Below are 17,074 nucleotides of genomic sequence, written 5' to 3'. Positions count from 1 at the left end.
ACCTCTGTTGATTTGCAATCTTAAATATTCTAAAACCCATTTAAGAAATAAAAGATGTTTTTGTGTTTGCACACGCTCACGCACAAAGAGGAGACCAATAGGAGAACTCGAGAGCAGATTCCACTTGCACGAGGTTTGCATAAGCCAGTGCAAATACGAAAAACATCTTTTATTTCTTTTATGATATAACAATTATGCCACGGTTTGCCAACCGCACAAAATTAAAACAAACGTTTTAAGTTTCCTCTGAAATACATTTATGATTGATTTGCAAATTCTCTTTGATTGATGGATCGATTTGATTGATTTAATCACAGATCCGTTTTGCACTGACTAATGTAAACACAGCTATAGACCAATCAGCCCACGCGTTTTTTTGTGTTTATTTTATAATATAAATTACGAAGCAATTATATCAGCTATAATGAAAGAACGACCTTTGAACATAGCTAAACGCATATACAGGCATAGGTGGTACATTTCTATGTACTATTCTAAGTGCGAGTAAAAAAAATATCTTTACAGAAAATTTTTTTTATCTTTGGCAAATTTTCTGCGCAATAACATTCAATGTACTTTGAAAAAATTAATCAATCTTAGGTGAAAATCAAGTGCATTCTGGTTCAGTGTGCTATCAAAAATTCCTCAAAAAATTCCTTTTAAGAAATCCTTTCACCTTTAGCGAAAACGCAGTACAATCAGAGTGAGTGTACTTTGAAGAGTTTTTCTATCTTAGGAGAAAACTCTGTACAATCAGAATGGGTGTACTTTTGTGCAATAATTGTGCAATCATACTCAATGTATTTTCATAAAATTCTTCATTTTTAGGTGAAAATGCTGCACATTAAGATTCAATGCAGCTGTATGAAAGTCTTCCCCAGACCTTTGCAATTTTGGTATGATGATGTCTTCGACGAAATCCAATCACGACTGATCAAATGCAGAACGAAATTTCTACATCTCATGGCATCTTCACGTTTGCTCCTTTTCGTTTTCACGTGGCAAAGTGATCGCGCGAGGCGTGCTGTATTCGCCGCTCCTCCCGTGAACGTCAATTGCGCGCACGGAAAAGTAGTACGTACAACCAGATACGAACTGAGTGAGGGTGCACGCCATTGGTAAAGGCAGAGCTTTAACTATACCCAGTTTTTTCCATGTGATTTTCGAGCTGTTACCTTGGTTGTGATCCTGGCAAGCGTACAGCTGGTACGAATCAATGGGGGCGCACTCCTGTGGTACAAACATATCCCAAGACAATACAATACCATTCGCCGCTCCGGATATGGAAACGGTCGGCTTAGGCGGAGGCTGGCCATTTGGTCTAACATTAAGCGAAGCTTGGGGATGAGATGTGGGAGCTGAGGGATGAGAAAAGGGTGTTGTGTGGCGCGTTTGGGGTCTGGTATCGGGCACAGGATGGTAAGGAGGTCTCTGTCGAAGCGCATAACGCTGTGCATTGTTTACAGGGGCACGTGAGTACATATGAGTTTGAGCTCTGACCAAAGGTGGGGGGTTCACTGGAATATGGCCAGCAGTAAGTGAACCAGAATGAATCAAATTAGGACGAGAACCACCAACATGTGATGTGTTAGCAATTGTGACTGGACGGCTGTTCACCTGCAGTAAGGTAAGAAATAAGCTTTTTAAACCTTTTTGTTATGTCTTCAACCAATCACAATAATTATTAAAGAACAGTGTTATAGCCATGTTGCTAGTTATTTGAAATATGGCATGCGAGGTAGTAGAACACGAACGACAGTAAATTCTTCAACAAACAAAGCTTGTGTTACACTTAGAAAGCGCAATTATCGAGCACTCGATCTCCTTTACGGTGTTTGTTTGCCTCAAACAAGAGCAGTTTTTACCTGAGTACGCAATCTGGCATTTGCTACTGAGTAGCTAGGTGGGGGGTAGTAAGGGCTAGTGGACCTTACTTCTCGCATTTGAGGCACCCTATGGGGCGGTAACCCTCGTAGATCCCCAGTAACTTGATTCACAATATATCGGCCATGGGGTTGTGCTTGCGTATGGACCATGGGTCCTTGAGAATTGAACGTGATTCTATTGGATGATAAAGGCAACGGTGGAGGTCCTCTGTGTGCTACAAGGGTACTTGGGGATGCTTGGAGGTTCTGCGGTTGCGGACGTACAGTGGCAGTGGGTTGAATTGTTGGAGTCTGAGTTCTTTGTATTCCGGTATTTTGACGGCTGACTTGTTTATACGGAGCTAAAACATACGAGAAGTTTCATCAGCACAGACACATGTGTATATCAAAAAATTACCTGAAGTTTAAAACCAGGTCCCAGACCACTTCAGGTCAAGAGTGACTATGCTTCGCTGCTTCGCACAGGCTCACACCAGTTCCAGTTAACTGTAATAGGATTACGTCGGTGTAAGACAGTGTATATCACTACCTGAACGCACAGTTTCTTGTATTACGCCGTTCATAGGTAAGTATTCACTAGGTTTTTGTCACATTTCACCAAAATTTTACTTTACCAACACTGTTTGTACAGCCAAAAGGATCCCCATGCAGGTGTACTAAGCACGCAATTTCTTCTGACTTCGAATTAACCCACCCCCGCAGTGGCGTAGCTAGACAAAAACAACTGGTCGTGCTATAGCGAGAACAAACATGTAGTTCCTGTACCGTTGGTGGCAACATAAGTTTTGCGACTTTGATATTTCATGCTTTTGGCAATCGCCCAGTAAATAATGCATGTTAATATAATTAATTTGAGTCAATGTAGTGGACTTTGAAGGAAACAGTAAAAAAGAAAACAAAATAACCGCTGTTTCTCCACACAAGTGCACAACCAATCTTTCCTTTCGCACCAAGACTGTCGGAACCCCTTATCTCTCGTTTTCAGTGTGAGCGTAGGTGTTGGTCGTGGCATACAAACAAAATATTTTTACTGTATAGCGTTGTGTGAACTGACAATCCTTCGTAAAAGCTCAGAAACAATATCTTTGACTCTTCGAGCTTCAGACGCGACGTTTGACTGTCCTTTACTAATTTTTATGTTCACACACAAAAATAAATTCAATAACACAGTAAAACGATGAATAATTCGACAATATTTGAAGTACTCGTGCGAATAACGTTGGGCACGACCAAAGGAAAATATTCGGCGAATGAGCATGCGTACGACTCAATGCAGCCTTATATATTATTAGTAATTTATGTTTGGTCGTTCTCGTCTGATCAAAGCACGACAAAACTAAGGCTGACTATACCCATTTTAACAGACTGTGAGGTTTTCTAGCCAATCAGCGCTTAGGAATATATAAGTTGGTCGTGTCGGCCTGAGTAGAGCACGACCAAAAACGGGCGAATGCCGTTCCACGTGCTTTTAGGCAATGATTAGGCAGATGTCGGGCAGAAACATAATATAGTTTAAGTAATATGAAGTACATGTTTCAAAATGCAAATGAAGCATCAGAAATAGATTTTGATTTCGCTAGTATCTGTTAACATTAAAAACAATAGGTTGAAAAACATTAGTTTGAAAAATGTTTGGTCGTGCTGAGCACGACCAGCACGACCTCTAGCTACGCCACTGCCCCCGACTCAATCATGATGTTTTTACAACAGTTTACAAGGATATAAACTTACCATCATCGTAGAGCCGATTACGAAAATAACATCAATTAGCTTAAAAATCTACCCCCCCTGCCAATCAGTCAAATTCATGAGGTTTTTACAACAATTCACTTGGTTTTAAGCTTACCATCACTGTACAGACGGGGTTCACCAGCAGCCGTTGTAAGAACATAACTTCCACTCGACAAATATCGCGATGGATTCGTCTTCCCTGTAGGTGATCGTGCTAGGTATGGCGGAGGAGCTGAGATAACTGGCGAGAAAGTCTGGAGCACAGTCATTGCTGGCTGCTTATTGGACACATCTGCTTCAGAAACAAGTAATGCTGATTTCCCGACCTGAGGAGACGTCACGTGGATCGTGTGTGAAACTGAAGTTAATGACTAAAAAACGAGGTTGAACTGTAACAATTTTTCGAATGTTAAATTTACGGGTCCTTTTCTCGGGAGAGGCTTTGGAATTTAATATCTACATTTGCATGGCATGTAGTACCTCAAAGGATTTGAATATGCGACTGCAAGGTTTGAAGGAATTCTAAGCAATGTAAAAGAGTTAAATGAACAAGCATAGAGAACAGACATTATAGAAGTACTTCAGAAATTAAAAATTAATAAAATCTTAATTTTAGGATAAGAGATCTTATTGGGACCAGGGTCCCTCTTTAGGTTTAGAGCCTAGGATCTACCTATTGAACTGAATATAACTGGATGGCTACTTCCGCAAAAATTTAAAGCTTGCATTTTGACGAGTCCCAATCTTTTCACACACGGCGAAAAGAAAGTTACTTCACGACGACAAGCTAAAATGCGGAATTTGAAACCAGACTAGTGTGTGTGGGTGCAAAATTTTGCTTCATGCAAGAACATTCATGTTTATATAAAGGTAGCATTCCAGTTATGTATTTAGTTCAATGGAGTATCTAGAGATGCCTGAGGCGGCAAAATTCTGTTTCATGCAAGTACAGGCATGTTTATCCAATGGTAGTATTCTAGTTATATATTTAGTTCAATGGACCCACTTAACCACACCCATTTAGTGTCCCCGGTGGTAAAAAACAGGGGCTCCCTCCTCCCCACAATAAAAATGTCTGAGAAGCAGGGGGGTCGGGGTTTAGTAAAATATTCACAAAAATAGCATTCCATATCATACATATCTTGCTCATATCGTGAAAACTTATAAAAGTTTTAATGCTAACCGGTGGCAAAGGGAAACCAGCTTGAACAGCAACATCGATTCGAGCAGTCTGTTTTTAAAAATAAAGCATTGTATAATCTACACATTAAAACAGAGTGTATAGGGCAAATTATACCTAAATTCACATACGAAACTCAAGATAAAACCGAGACAAAAAACTGTTTTATTTTGATTTTTTTCTTGCTTTTGTCTTGTTAGTTTTTTCTCGATTTTATCTTGGGTTTTGTGGTTTTATTTGGTTTCAATCCATTCACCATGGCAATTGCTCTCTTTAAGGTGATATTCAAATAAAAATAATGCAAAAAAGACGAATTTAAAACAAACGTTTGAACTCGTGATTGATTTGCAAATTCTCTTACATTGATTGATCGATGTGATTGGTTGAGCTCAGATGTATTTTGCAGAGTCAAATGCGAACACAGCTATAGACCAATCAGCGCAACGCGTTTTATTGTGTTTATTTTATGAGCATTAAAACTCTTCGCAACGCAAATCACAGAATATTGAATATACAATGGACCTACTCCATCGAATCTTTTTTGATTATCATAATGTAAGCCAGTCAATTGCTGCTTTAGACAAACAAAAATAAAGAAATTCCTATAATCTAATTACATATATAGCATTAACTTGCACATCAAAGTGAACCGACAATATATTCCTAATTGCGTGAACACAAATTCGTGAATAAATCGACAAAGAATTTCTAATAACTAACCTCTGAAGGCTTCTTTTGCTCGTATTCCACCTTACTCAATTTTTCTTGTAGTTGATTCGAGTGCTCAGACAGGCGTTTGTTTTCAACTTCTAAAGCCGATATTTTTCTCTCCAAATCCGGTATAATCTTTTCGACGTACTTTTCTTCTATCTTTTTACACTTTTCATTCACTAATTTTTGCAAAACCTACATCAAAATTAAAATCAAAATGATTTCCATGGTAAGTACAACACACGGAGATTCTTCAAGCTCTCAGAATAGAATAGAAAACTACACTCCCAAATTAGAGTAGAAAACTACACTCTCAAAACAGAATAGAAAAATACACTCTTAAATTAGAATAGAAAACTACTCTCTCAAAATAGAGTAGAAAACTACACTCTTAAATTAGAGTAGAAAACTACACTCTCAAAATAGAATAGAAAACTACACTCTTAAATTAGAGTAGAAAACTACACTCTCAAAATAGAATAGAAAACTACACTCTCAAAATAGAATAGAAAACTACACTCTCAAAATAGAGTAGAAAACTACACTCTCAAAATAGAATAGAAAACTACACTTTCAAAATAGAGTAGAAAATTGCACTCTCAAAATAGAATAGAAAACTACACTTTCAAAAGAGAGTAGAAAACTACACTCTCAAAGTAGAGTAGAAAACTACACTCTTAAATTAGAGCAGAAAACTACACTCTCAAAACAGGGTAGAAAAATACACTCTTAAATTAGAATAGAAAACTACTCTCTCAAAATAGAGTAGAAAACTACACTCTTAAATTAGAGTAGAAAACTACACTCTTAAATTAGAGTAGAAAACTACACTCTCAAAATAGAATAGAAAACTACACTCTCAAAATAGAATAGAAAACTACACTCTCAAAATAGAGTAGAAAACTACATCAAAATAGAATAGAAAACTACACTTTCAAAATAGAGTAGAAAACTACACTCTCAAAAAATAGAATAGAAAACTACACTTTCAAAATAGAGAGAAAACTACACTCAAAATAGAATAGAAAACTACACTCTCAAAATAGAGTAGAAAACTACACTCTCAAAATAGAATAGAAAACTACACTTTCAAAATAGAGTAGAAAACTACACTCTCAAAATAGAATAGAAAACTACACTCTCAAAATAGAGTAGAAAACTACACTCTCAAAATAGAATAGAAAACTACACTCTCAAAATAGAGTAGAAAACTACACTCTCAAAATAGAGTAGAAAACTACACTCTCAAAATAGAAAAGAAAACTACACTTTCAAAATAGAGTAGAAAACTACACTCTCAAAATAGAATAGAAAACTACACTTTCAAAATAGAGTGGAAAACTACACTCTCAAAATAGAATAGAAAACTACACTCACAAAATAGAATAGAAAACTACACTCTCAAAATACAATAGAAAACTACACTTTCAAAATAGAGTAGAAAACTACACTCTCAAAATAGAATAGAAAACAACACTTTCAAAATAGAGTAGAAAACTACACTTTCAAAATAGAGTAGAAAACTACACTCTCAAAATAGAATAGAAAACTACACTCTCAAAATAGAGTAGAAAACTACACTCTCAAAATAGAATAGAAAACAACACTTTCAAAATAGAGTAGAAAACTACACTCTCAAAATAGGGAAAACTACACTTTCAAAATAGAGTAGAAAACTACAATTTCAAAATAGAATAGAAAACTACACTCTCAAAATAGAGTAGAAAACTACACTCTCAAAATCGAGTAGAAAACTACACTCCCAAAATAGAGTAGAAAACTACATTCTCAAAATAAAATAGAAAACTACACTCTCAAAATAGAATAGAAAACTACACTCTCAAAATAGAGTAGAACACTACACTCTCAAAATAGAGTAGAAAACTACACTCTCAAAATAAAATAGAAAACTACACTCACAAATAGAGTTTTCTTATACAAAATTTTCGTTTTACTGAACGAAAAACGAACTTGTACTTACAGCATAAAGCTCTTCTTTTGATATAGAACCAGAAGTAGAGACATCTTTTTTCTTCTGCACTTCTGCATCGGCCGTTTCATGGCCGGAACTCTTATTTATGGGTGTTTTACCATCGTGCATTTTCACTACATTAATGCTCGCATCTTCTTCCGACGATTTTAAACTTTCGTCTTGCTGTGCTAGTGACGCAAGGCGAGCATGAAGCTCGAAGGGGTCGACGGACTTAGATAGCGCGGCCAAGTAATTAGAGCGTGGTGACGAGGAAGGGGAAGAACCCACGGATGAGATGACAAACTCATCGTCAGGTTTTGGGTTTTGATTTTTTTCTTTACAACTCGTTGCAATCCGTTGCTTAAGTTTTTGTAATTTATCCAGCTTTAGAGAAACCGCGACAATTTCACTCGCAGATCGAGACTTCTCCTTTGTAACCCCGCCATTAGATGATTTTTCTAATGTAAATAATATAAATGAAAAAATATTTTACTTTTGACGTCTTCATTAATTATGTTAATTATGCAAGCTCCTTTAAAATCAATTGTTTTTTTTGGCTTATAATATGCATTATGTCAATATTAGCCACCCCTCCCCAAATTATCGATGAACGAAACAGACATGATCGGCGTGAACCTTTTTTCTAAAACATAGTTTCTTGTTTTGCTAGATACACTCTTCATTCATCTTTTTTTGCCAAACACACTCTTCATTCATCTTTTTTTGTCAAACACACTCTTCATTCATCTTTCTTTGTTTTGTCATTTTCTCCAAACAATAACTTCTGGTCTTCTTTCCTGAACATAACCGTCTTTTGTCTTTTTTAATAAGCAGAACTTTTTGCCTTCTTTCCAAAACACGATTTTCTTCCTCTTTTTTATTAAACATAACATTTTGTCTTCTGTCCCAAATAGAACCTTCTTTCGTCTTTTTTCTTATACAAAAATTTGGTCTTCTTTTCAAAACCCAATCTTCTTTTGTCTTTTTCATAAACATAATCCTTTGTTTCCTTTCCCCAAAATAACCTTTTTTCGTTATTTTTCTTAAACCATAACACCTTGTCTTCTGTCCCAAACAGAACCTTCTTTCGTCTTTTTTACTGGACATAACGTTTGACCTTCTTTCTCAAACATAACCTTTTATCTTTCTCCAAACATAATCTTTGGTCTTCTTTCGCAACCAGAACTTTCTTCTCTCTTTTTTTTCTTTCTCAAAAATAATCCGTTCTTGTCCTTTTGGAAAACACATTATTTGGTGTTCTTTCAAAACACAACTTTCTCTTGTCTTTTTCGCAAACATAATCTTTGGTCTTCATTTAAGATAGGTTTACGAAAGAGTTTGTGTCAGGGTATTAGGTGTGTGACGGGTGGATACAATAGGGTAGGTGTGCCACTGTAGGATCTTCATCCACTGAACTGCAATTTTAAATGACTCGTTTCTTTTTATTTTATTCCACTGAAAGTTAAAATAATGATGGAAAATTCATCTTAAAATCAATTAAGCGTCCACGCTATTTAAATCACTGAGTCGCACAGTCATCAAACGTTTCCTTAGATCACAGCTCGTTGTACAATTCTGCTTCTTCCCTCATACCCAAACATCAGTAAGTCTATTTCTGTTATAATATCTGGTTAACTTACGGTTAAATAACTACAAAATCTCTGGCCGACCTGAAATTTGTCCGTTCAAATTTATATTACAGAAAATTGAATTACACTTTATTACTATTTGAAGTCTATTTGACATACAACACTTTAATTATAAAAACTAAATTAGATGAAATTATTGTTCTACAAAAGTAAATAAAACATTACATTTTGAATTTGAATTTGAATATAGCACACTTGTCCAAAACTGTGGCACTTTCTGGTCGGCAACTTTTTGCTAAAACGATTTTTCCTAATGTAAAGGCCTCAGACACTCTCTACTTGAACATATTTCAGATTGCAGCAACAAAATCAATCCGCCATTTGCACGTTGGCTGAGCAAAATGTTATTCTACCGATATGAAAACATTATATTTTCTCAACATCGAATGAAAATTATACATATAGTAAATGCAAATGACACTTAACAAAGTATTTTATTGGCAGCTGGGCTAATAAACAATAAAAAATTGTTAGAATGCTTACTGTCATGAACGCCCTCCGTCCGCCTAAATGCAAGAAAAAACAAAACGTAACTTATGAAAGACATTCAATGCAATATTCGCATTATACAATACAATATGTTATTTAAATATAACATGTTTACAAAAAAATAGAACCTGCATAATAACATTTCAAAGCTATTTGTATGATACCATAAAATGCATAATAATAAAACAGATATAATATAACATAATCCACTCCAATCCAATCAAATTCAATCCAATACAAAACAAAAATACAATACAATACAATGTATTATAATACAAAACAATCAGCTTATACCTTTTTTTTAATGGCACCGGGTCATCCATATTCAACGTCATTCAATTCCAAGTATATTAATTTGCTCATATGTCAACTACAAAATTCGAGCTCCTGGTTATATAGATATCATTAATAATGTACACAGCCTGGTTCATTGAAAGATTACCATTTAAATATTAAATTTACTTTGACGATTCATCTACTAAAAAAAATGGGAGTGGTCGTGGTTCCAAAGCTGTTTTACGGTCCGAAAAATACAAATGGAATTTTTTAAGATTTTAAAGCAAAGCCTAGTGACGCAATAAATGTATATATGTTATTTAACGGCTGGGAGGTCCGTATTGAAAAAATACTTTCACAAAAATATTTTTATGAACGAACCAACCTAAACTGTAAATAACATACGTACTTTTTTATTTTCATAAAGAAACTCGCGCAATAAAATGGCCGATGCGGTTTGTTGAGACTAGAATACATTTTGCTTTCTCCGAGCACAATTTGCAAGGTTCGTAAATCTATTTTAAAAATTTAAATAGAACTTTGTAATCGAATACAATGCACAAAAATAAGACTTTTGGACCACCATCAAGATATCACAAAAAGCTGCCCACTAATTCAGCCAATCAGATTGCAGGAAATCAAAAAATATCACTGCGCATGCATAAATGACAAAAGTAAAGAATCGTACTTCATATTCTTACAATTGTAATACAATCAGATTGCAGGAAATCAAAAAATATCACTGCGCATGTATAAATAACAAAAATAAAGAATCGTACTTCATATTCTTACAATTGTAATACAATCAGATTGCAGGAAATCAAAGAATATCACTGCGCATGCATAAATAACAAAATTAAAGAATCGTAATTCATATTCTTACAATTGTAATCCAATCAGATTGCAGGAAATCAAAGAACATCACTGCGCATGCATAAATAACAAAATTAAAGAATCGTAATTCATATTCCTACAATTGTAATCCAATCAGATTGCAGGAAATCAAAGAATATCACTGCGCATGCATAAATAACAAAACTAAAGAATCGTACTTCATATTCTTACAATTGTAATCCAATCAGATTGCAGGAAATCAAAAAATATCACCACGCATGCATAAATAACAAAAGTAAAGAATCGTAATTCATATTCTAACAATTATAATCCAATCAGATTGCAGGAAATCAAAGAATATCACTGCGCATGCATAAATAACAAAAGTAAAGAATCGTACTTCATATTCTTACAATTGTAATCCAATCCGATGGCAGGAAATCAAAGAATATCACTGCGCATGCATAAATAACAAAAATAAAGAAGCATACTTCATATTCTTACAATTGTAATCCAAACACATTGCAGGAAATCAAGAATATCACTGCGCATGCATAAATAACAAAAATAAAGAATCGTACTTCATATTCTTACAATTGTAATCCAATCAGATTGCAGGAAATCAAAAATATCACTGCGCATGCATAAATAACAAAAGTAAAGAATCGTACTTCATATTCTTACAATTGTAATCCAATCAGATTGCAGGAAATCAAACAATATCACTGCGCATGCATAAATATCAAGAATAAACAATCATACTTCATATTCTTACAATTGTAATCCAATCAGATTGCAGGAAATCAAAAAATATCACCGCGCATGCAAAAATAACAAAAGTAAAGAACCGTAATTCATATTCTTACAATTGTAATCCAATCAGATTGCAGGAAATCAAAGAATATCACTCCGCATGCATAAATAACAAAAGTAAAGAATCGTACTTCATATTCTTACAATTGTAATCCAATCAGATTGCAGGAAATCAAACAATATCACTGCGCATGCATAAATATCAAGAATAAACAATCGTACTTCATATTCTTACAATTGTAATCCAATCAGATTGCAGGAAATCAAAAAATATCACCGCGCATGCATAAATAACAAAAGTAAAGAATCGTAATTCATATTCTTACAATTGTAATCCAATCAGATTGCAGGAAATCAAAGAATATCACTGCGCATGCATAAATAACAAAATTAAAGAATCGTAATTCATATTCTTACAATTGTAATCCAATCAGATTGCAGGAAATCAAAGAACATCACTGCGCATGCATAAATAACAAAATTAAAGAATCGTAATTCATATTCCTACAATTGTAATCCAATCAGATTGCAGGAAATCAAAGAATATCACTGCGCATGCATAAATAACAAAACTAAAGAATCGTACTTCATATTCTTACAATTGTAATCCAATCAGATTGCAGGAAATCAAAAAATATCACCGCATGCATAAATAACAAAAGTAAAGAATCGTAATTCATATTCTTACAATTGTAATCCAATCAGATTGCAGGAAATCAAAGAATATCACTGCGCATGCATAAATAACAAAATTAAAGAATCGTAATTCATATTCTTACAATTGTAATCCAATCAGATTGCAGGAAATCAAAGAACATCACTGCGCATGCATAAATAACAAAATTAAAGAATCGTAATTCATATTCCTACAATTGTAATCCAATCAGATTGCAGGAAATCAAAGAATATCACTGCGCATGCATAAATAACAAAACTAAAGAATCGTACTTCATATTCTTACAATTGTAATCCAATCAGATTGCAGGAAATCAAAAAATATCACCACGCATGCATAAATAACAAAAGTAAAGAATCGTAATTCATATTCTTACAATTATAATCCAATCAGATTGCAGGAAATCAAAGAATATCACTGCGCATGCATAAATAACAAAAGTAAAGAATCGTACTTCATATTCTTACAATTGTAATCCAATCCGATGGCAGGAAATCAAAGAATATCACTGCGCATGCATAAATAACAAAAATAAAGAAGCGTACTTCATATTCTTACAATTGTAATCCAATCAGATTGCAGGAAATCAAGAATATCACTGCGCATGCATAAATAACAAAAATAAAGAATCGTACTTCATATTCTTACAATTGTAATCCAAACACATTGCAGGAAATCAAGAATATCACTGCGCATGCATAAATAACAAAAATAAAGAATCGTACTTCATATTCTTACAATTGTAATCCAATCAGATTGCAGGAAATCAAAGAATATCACTGCGCATGCATAAATAACAAAAGTAAAGAATCGTACTTCATATTCTTACAATTGTAATCCAATCAGATTGCAGGAAATCAAAAATATCACTGCGCATGCATAAATATCAAGAATAAACAATCGTACTTCATATTCTTACAATTGTAATCCAATCAGATTGCAGGAAATCAAACAATATCACTGCGCATGCATAAATATCAAGAACAAACAATCGTACTTCATATTCTTACAATTGTAATCCAATCAGATTGCAAGAAATCAAAGAATATCACTGCGCATGCATAAATACCAAAATTAAAGAATCGTAGTTCATATTCTTACAATTGTAATCCAATCAGATTGCAGGAAATCAAACAATATCACTGCGCATGCATAAATAACAAAAATAAAGAATCGTACTTTATAATCTTACAATTGTAATCAAATCATATTGCAGGAAATCAAAGAACATCACTGCGCATGCATAAATAACAAAAATAAAGAATCGTACTTCATATTCTTACCATTATAATCCAATCAGATTGCAGGCAATCAAAGAATATCACTGCGCATGAAAAAATAACAAAAATAAACAATCGTACTTCATATTTATACAATTGTAATACAATCTTTTAGATACTCTTGCTCCTACGGCCTGTTTATATGAGCCGGGCAGGGACGCTTTCCGGCAAGACGGGCCAGCCCGCTTCTTATATGAATCAAAATTTGAAATTGTAAGCAAATACTAAAAGAGGCGAGATCTCACTACTGCTGGGCTAGCGGCGAAGCGGGCCAGCTCGACTCATACGAACAGGCCCTTACTGCTATATATTTTTTACAAAATATCAAACGATTATCAACGATTCAATGATTCGTACAAACAATGATTCTACCTGCAAAGCATAAACTATGATTGCGGCTGTTCCGACGCTTTGAAATTGCAAACTTTGTTTTCTCATTCTCAAAGAGGTTTCATTTATAATTTGATAAATGAAACGCAGATATAGATTAAGCGGTAGGGAAGGAGACGCGTAACGACTCTAATTAAACGATTAATTAAGTGATTCATTTAAGTATTTAAATACAGTAAAAAACAAAAACAAGACATTTGAAATTACAATTAAATTAGATTACAATTACATTCTGATTCGTATTTCGTAATCTCAAAGAATTAAATTAGATTACAAATACATTCTGATTCATATTTCGTAATCTCAAACAATTAAATTAAATTACAATTACATTCTGATTCATATTTCGTAATCTCAAAATGTCTTGTTTCTTCGGAATTTGTTTTAACTACACTTTTTTTAAATTGTCGGCTGGACATAGTTCAAGTACTTAAAACTTTTGCAATGCTTGCTAGAGGCGAAAACACTCGCAGATTTTGCCGATTGGATCTACTGTCGAAATTTTCCTTGTCTCGTCGCTATGGGCCAGACTGTAAAAGGTTTGTGGCTAATAATGCTATGATATGTTATGATAATTGTTTCTTTGCTGCCGAGGTTTCACTGCATGGACGACAAGAGTTGTGTGATCGGATTTGTTCATGAAATGGCAGAAAATGAAGATTACGGAGTGACATTACTACTAAAAGCACACGGTATTTTAAAACTTTTAACAATTTCGCATGACAACAACGTACTTTTCCACCCGTAGACAAAGTCCAACTGATTTATTATAAATTGTTTTTATTATAAAATTAGGCTCGCACATCATGCATCATTTTTAATTACATCCAACAGAGTGGTTAAGTTCGAGTCGAGTTTAAAAGACAGTTAAGACACACGTTTATAACGAACTACACATTTTCTGCCTTTTGGAAAGGAACTAAAAGCGAAAGCAGTTTGTGTTGTAACAACATTGTTGCTAAATCGAATGATTTATATCAAGGAGTGCCGCGTTGCTTGTTTGAACATTTTGACCGTTCGCGTACTTGACTTTGAGCATGACTACCCCTAAGGATGTCAAAATGTCAGTCAATACAATACTAACACCAACAGTCCTTCTCAATACCCTCACTAAAACCTGGACGATGTACAAGCATTGAACAATTAACATGAAAGAATATTTAAGAGAGAATACTGAGGATAAAATCTTCAGTTAATTGGGAGCAGTTAGCTTTAAATGTTTGTCCCGTAATAGCAATACTTTAGAGAAAATAAAAAATTAAAAAAAATTCAAAGTATGATACAAACATTATAAGATGCCTGTTCTTCAAATACTTTTGTAGAAGATTAGCCACTTCGAGTTTGAATTTTTATCGTTCTCAAGCACCGAGCACATAAAAGGTAAAAATGCCTTCGGGCTAAACTATTATCAATTTATTATTGCTAACCACAAGAAGATGCAAATAAGACGTCATGGGGAGAGAAAAACCTTTTATAATTGTATCTCATTCTATATGGTCTCATGTTGAGACGCGAAGAATATCGGCTGTGGCGGGTTCGCTTCATAGGTAACATTTTCACTCTGTGATGTTATCCTAAAAAAAAGTTCTCCCGCTTTGGACAAGTTTCAAAACTTGCTTTATTGATTTCATACAAAATATTTTCGTGTGAAATCGATGACACGGACACGTGTAATCAATGGAATAACTTTTAAAAAAACGCATTCCTCCGATTCGCGAAATTACAATCATGTCAATCCTGGCCTATAAGTAATTAAAGACAAAGCCGCAACATTTAACAATCTTAAAGCCTTAACTACACACAACTACCAAATGATGAGTGTGAAATTTACATGTCCTAACATGAATTTAACACCCGAAAGAAATATCTGGAAAGTAGATGTCTGTCTACTGACACTTAGCGGAAAAAATTTTTCTTAAAATTAAACGTGTAAGAGAATTTTGCCATCTATAACCAATGATATTGATATGCGCGAATCAGTTGGGTGATTATTTAATCGTTGTCACGTTTAGATTTAAGATTTGTCATATTGAATTTCGCAAACTAGAATATTACTCATTTTAGCAAAGACAAGCCGATATACAAGCGAGAAAAATTTGCTCTTTAGACGAGAATGAGAAATTGCCTTTGCTGATTTAACTACACGAGCGATTGATATAAATTGCATTATAACACGAGTTTAATTATTCAAAATACAATGAAACGCTTCGATAGTTGGACAAGCACTTGTAGCCAGTGCAAACTGCAATATAATTTAGATTTGTACATTCAATCCGAACCACGCTATGAGGAAATATCAAACGTTTAACACAAATAGCTAAACTTCCACGTGGAAAGTCTACTCTGTTTACTATCGTATCATCAAATTTTCTCACTTGAGAAGTAACTTTGTTGCATATACTTGACATAAGGCGAAGATTGTATGATAAAAACTACTGCGATGGGATGAAACGCCTCTAAATACAAGAAATCGAGCCACTATTAAGAAAACTTACCCTTGTTGTCGTCGCCTTCTCGGTCATAAAGTAAAATGGCGGACTTAGCAAACGCATGCGCAGTAAAACAACATAATCTATTTATAGATTAGGGAATACTTCAACGTCGGTTATTTTATGTTTCTTACGCATTTCAATTCTATTTTGCTAAATTTCAATGCCTCATCGGCAGTTGTAGCTTTCTTTTGATTTATGAACAAAGAAATTGTATTTATAAATCAAATGAAAGAATCGTGTACAAAGATTTGACAATTAAAATATGGGTATATTTTCGGTAGAACTTTACATAAATTTTATGTATCACAATGCAAACAGTTATTACACATTGATATTTCCAAATTATACAAACTACAACAAATACTTACCATTCAACTGTGAAGACGCGGTTTGCAGTGAGAATAATTCTTACTGAATATTTACTTTCAAAGCGCCATCAATTGCAGAAAGTCGGACGCTAAATGTATACGTATATATATGGAAGGGTCTTTATAGATAAACACAGTTTCTGAGAGTTTTCAATTAGCAATACGAGAATCGTAGCTTACTTGTGAGACATCACTATCGTTGAACCAAAGCTTTACATTAATTTTACAATGACAACGGAAACGTGCTGGATGAAAGAAACACAAACCCACGTGGGTTTGATTGACAGCTCACGTCAAGCGTGTTAGTATTATGTAAATTAAAATTTA

The 17,074-nt window shown here is 34.2% G+C and overlaps 1 protein-coding gene across 8 annotated transcripts; it reads right to left on the bottom strand.

Moving 5' to 3' along the window:
* Window positions 1-285: 285 nt before the first annotated feature.
* On the bottom strand, window positions 286-16,990 carry LOC124449806 (activating transcription factor 7-interacting protein 1-like). 8 transcript variants are annotated; one of them, XR_006949607.1, is made up of 10 exons: window positions 16,748-16,989; window positions 9,913-9,988; window positions 9,613-9,635; window positions 7,490-7,938; window positions 5,518-5,703; window positions 4,801-4,848; window positions 3,733-3,988; window positions 1,866-2,227; window positions 782-1,617; window positions 286-745 (listed from the first exon to the last, which is right to left on the bottom strand). XR_006949607.1 is itself a non-coding variant. In XM_047000705.1 (10 exons), exons 3-10 carry the CDS (start codon window positions 9,951-9,953, stop codon window positions 973-975), a joined length of 2,010 nt encoding a protein of 669 aa, XP_046856661.1. In that variant the 5' UTR covers window positions 9,954-9,988; window positions 16,748-16,836; window positions 16,928-16,990; the 3' UTR covers window positions 286-972. The 8 variants fall into 8 exon arrangements, 7 of the variants coding, with proteins under 7 accessions (XP_046856661.1, XP_046856664.1, XP_046856662.1 ...); XM_047000705.1 differs by having other exon boundaries at window positions 286-1,617; window positions 16,748-16,836; window positions 16,928-16,990; XM_047000708.1 differs by adding an exon at window positions 16,263-16,343 and having other exon boundaries at window positions 286-1,617.
* Between the last annotated feature and the right edge of the window lie 84 nt (window positions 16,991-17,074).

The sequence above is a fragment of the Xenia sp. Carnegie-2017 genome, unplaced genomic scaffold (genome assembly GCF_021976095.1).
Source record: "Xenia sp. Carnegie-2017 unplaced genomic scaffold, XeniaSp_v1 HiC_scaffold_23, whole genome shotgun sequence".
NCBI classification, from domain to species: Eukaryota; Metazoa; Cnidaria; class Anthozoa; order Malacalcyonacea; family Xeniidae; genus Xenia; species Xenia sp. Carnegie-2017.
This window is presented reverse-complemented; position numbering and strand designations above follow the sequence as displayed.

Excerpts from the sequence above, each read along its gene's own strand:
- LOC124449806 (XM_047000705.1), bottom strand. The coding sequence starts at position 9,953 with ATGACGTTGAATATGGATGACCCGGTGCCATTAAAAAAAAG. Across the intron at positions 5,704-7,489 it reads CAAAAGAAGAGCTTTATGCT|GTTTTGCAAAAATTAGTGAA; the intron begins GTAAGTACAAGT and ends ATTTTGATGTAG. Across the intron at positions 4,849-5,517 it reads AGCAAAAGAAGCCTTCAGAG|ACTGCTCGAATCGATGTTGC; the intron begins GTTAGTTATTAG and ends TTTTAAAAACAG.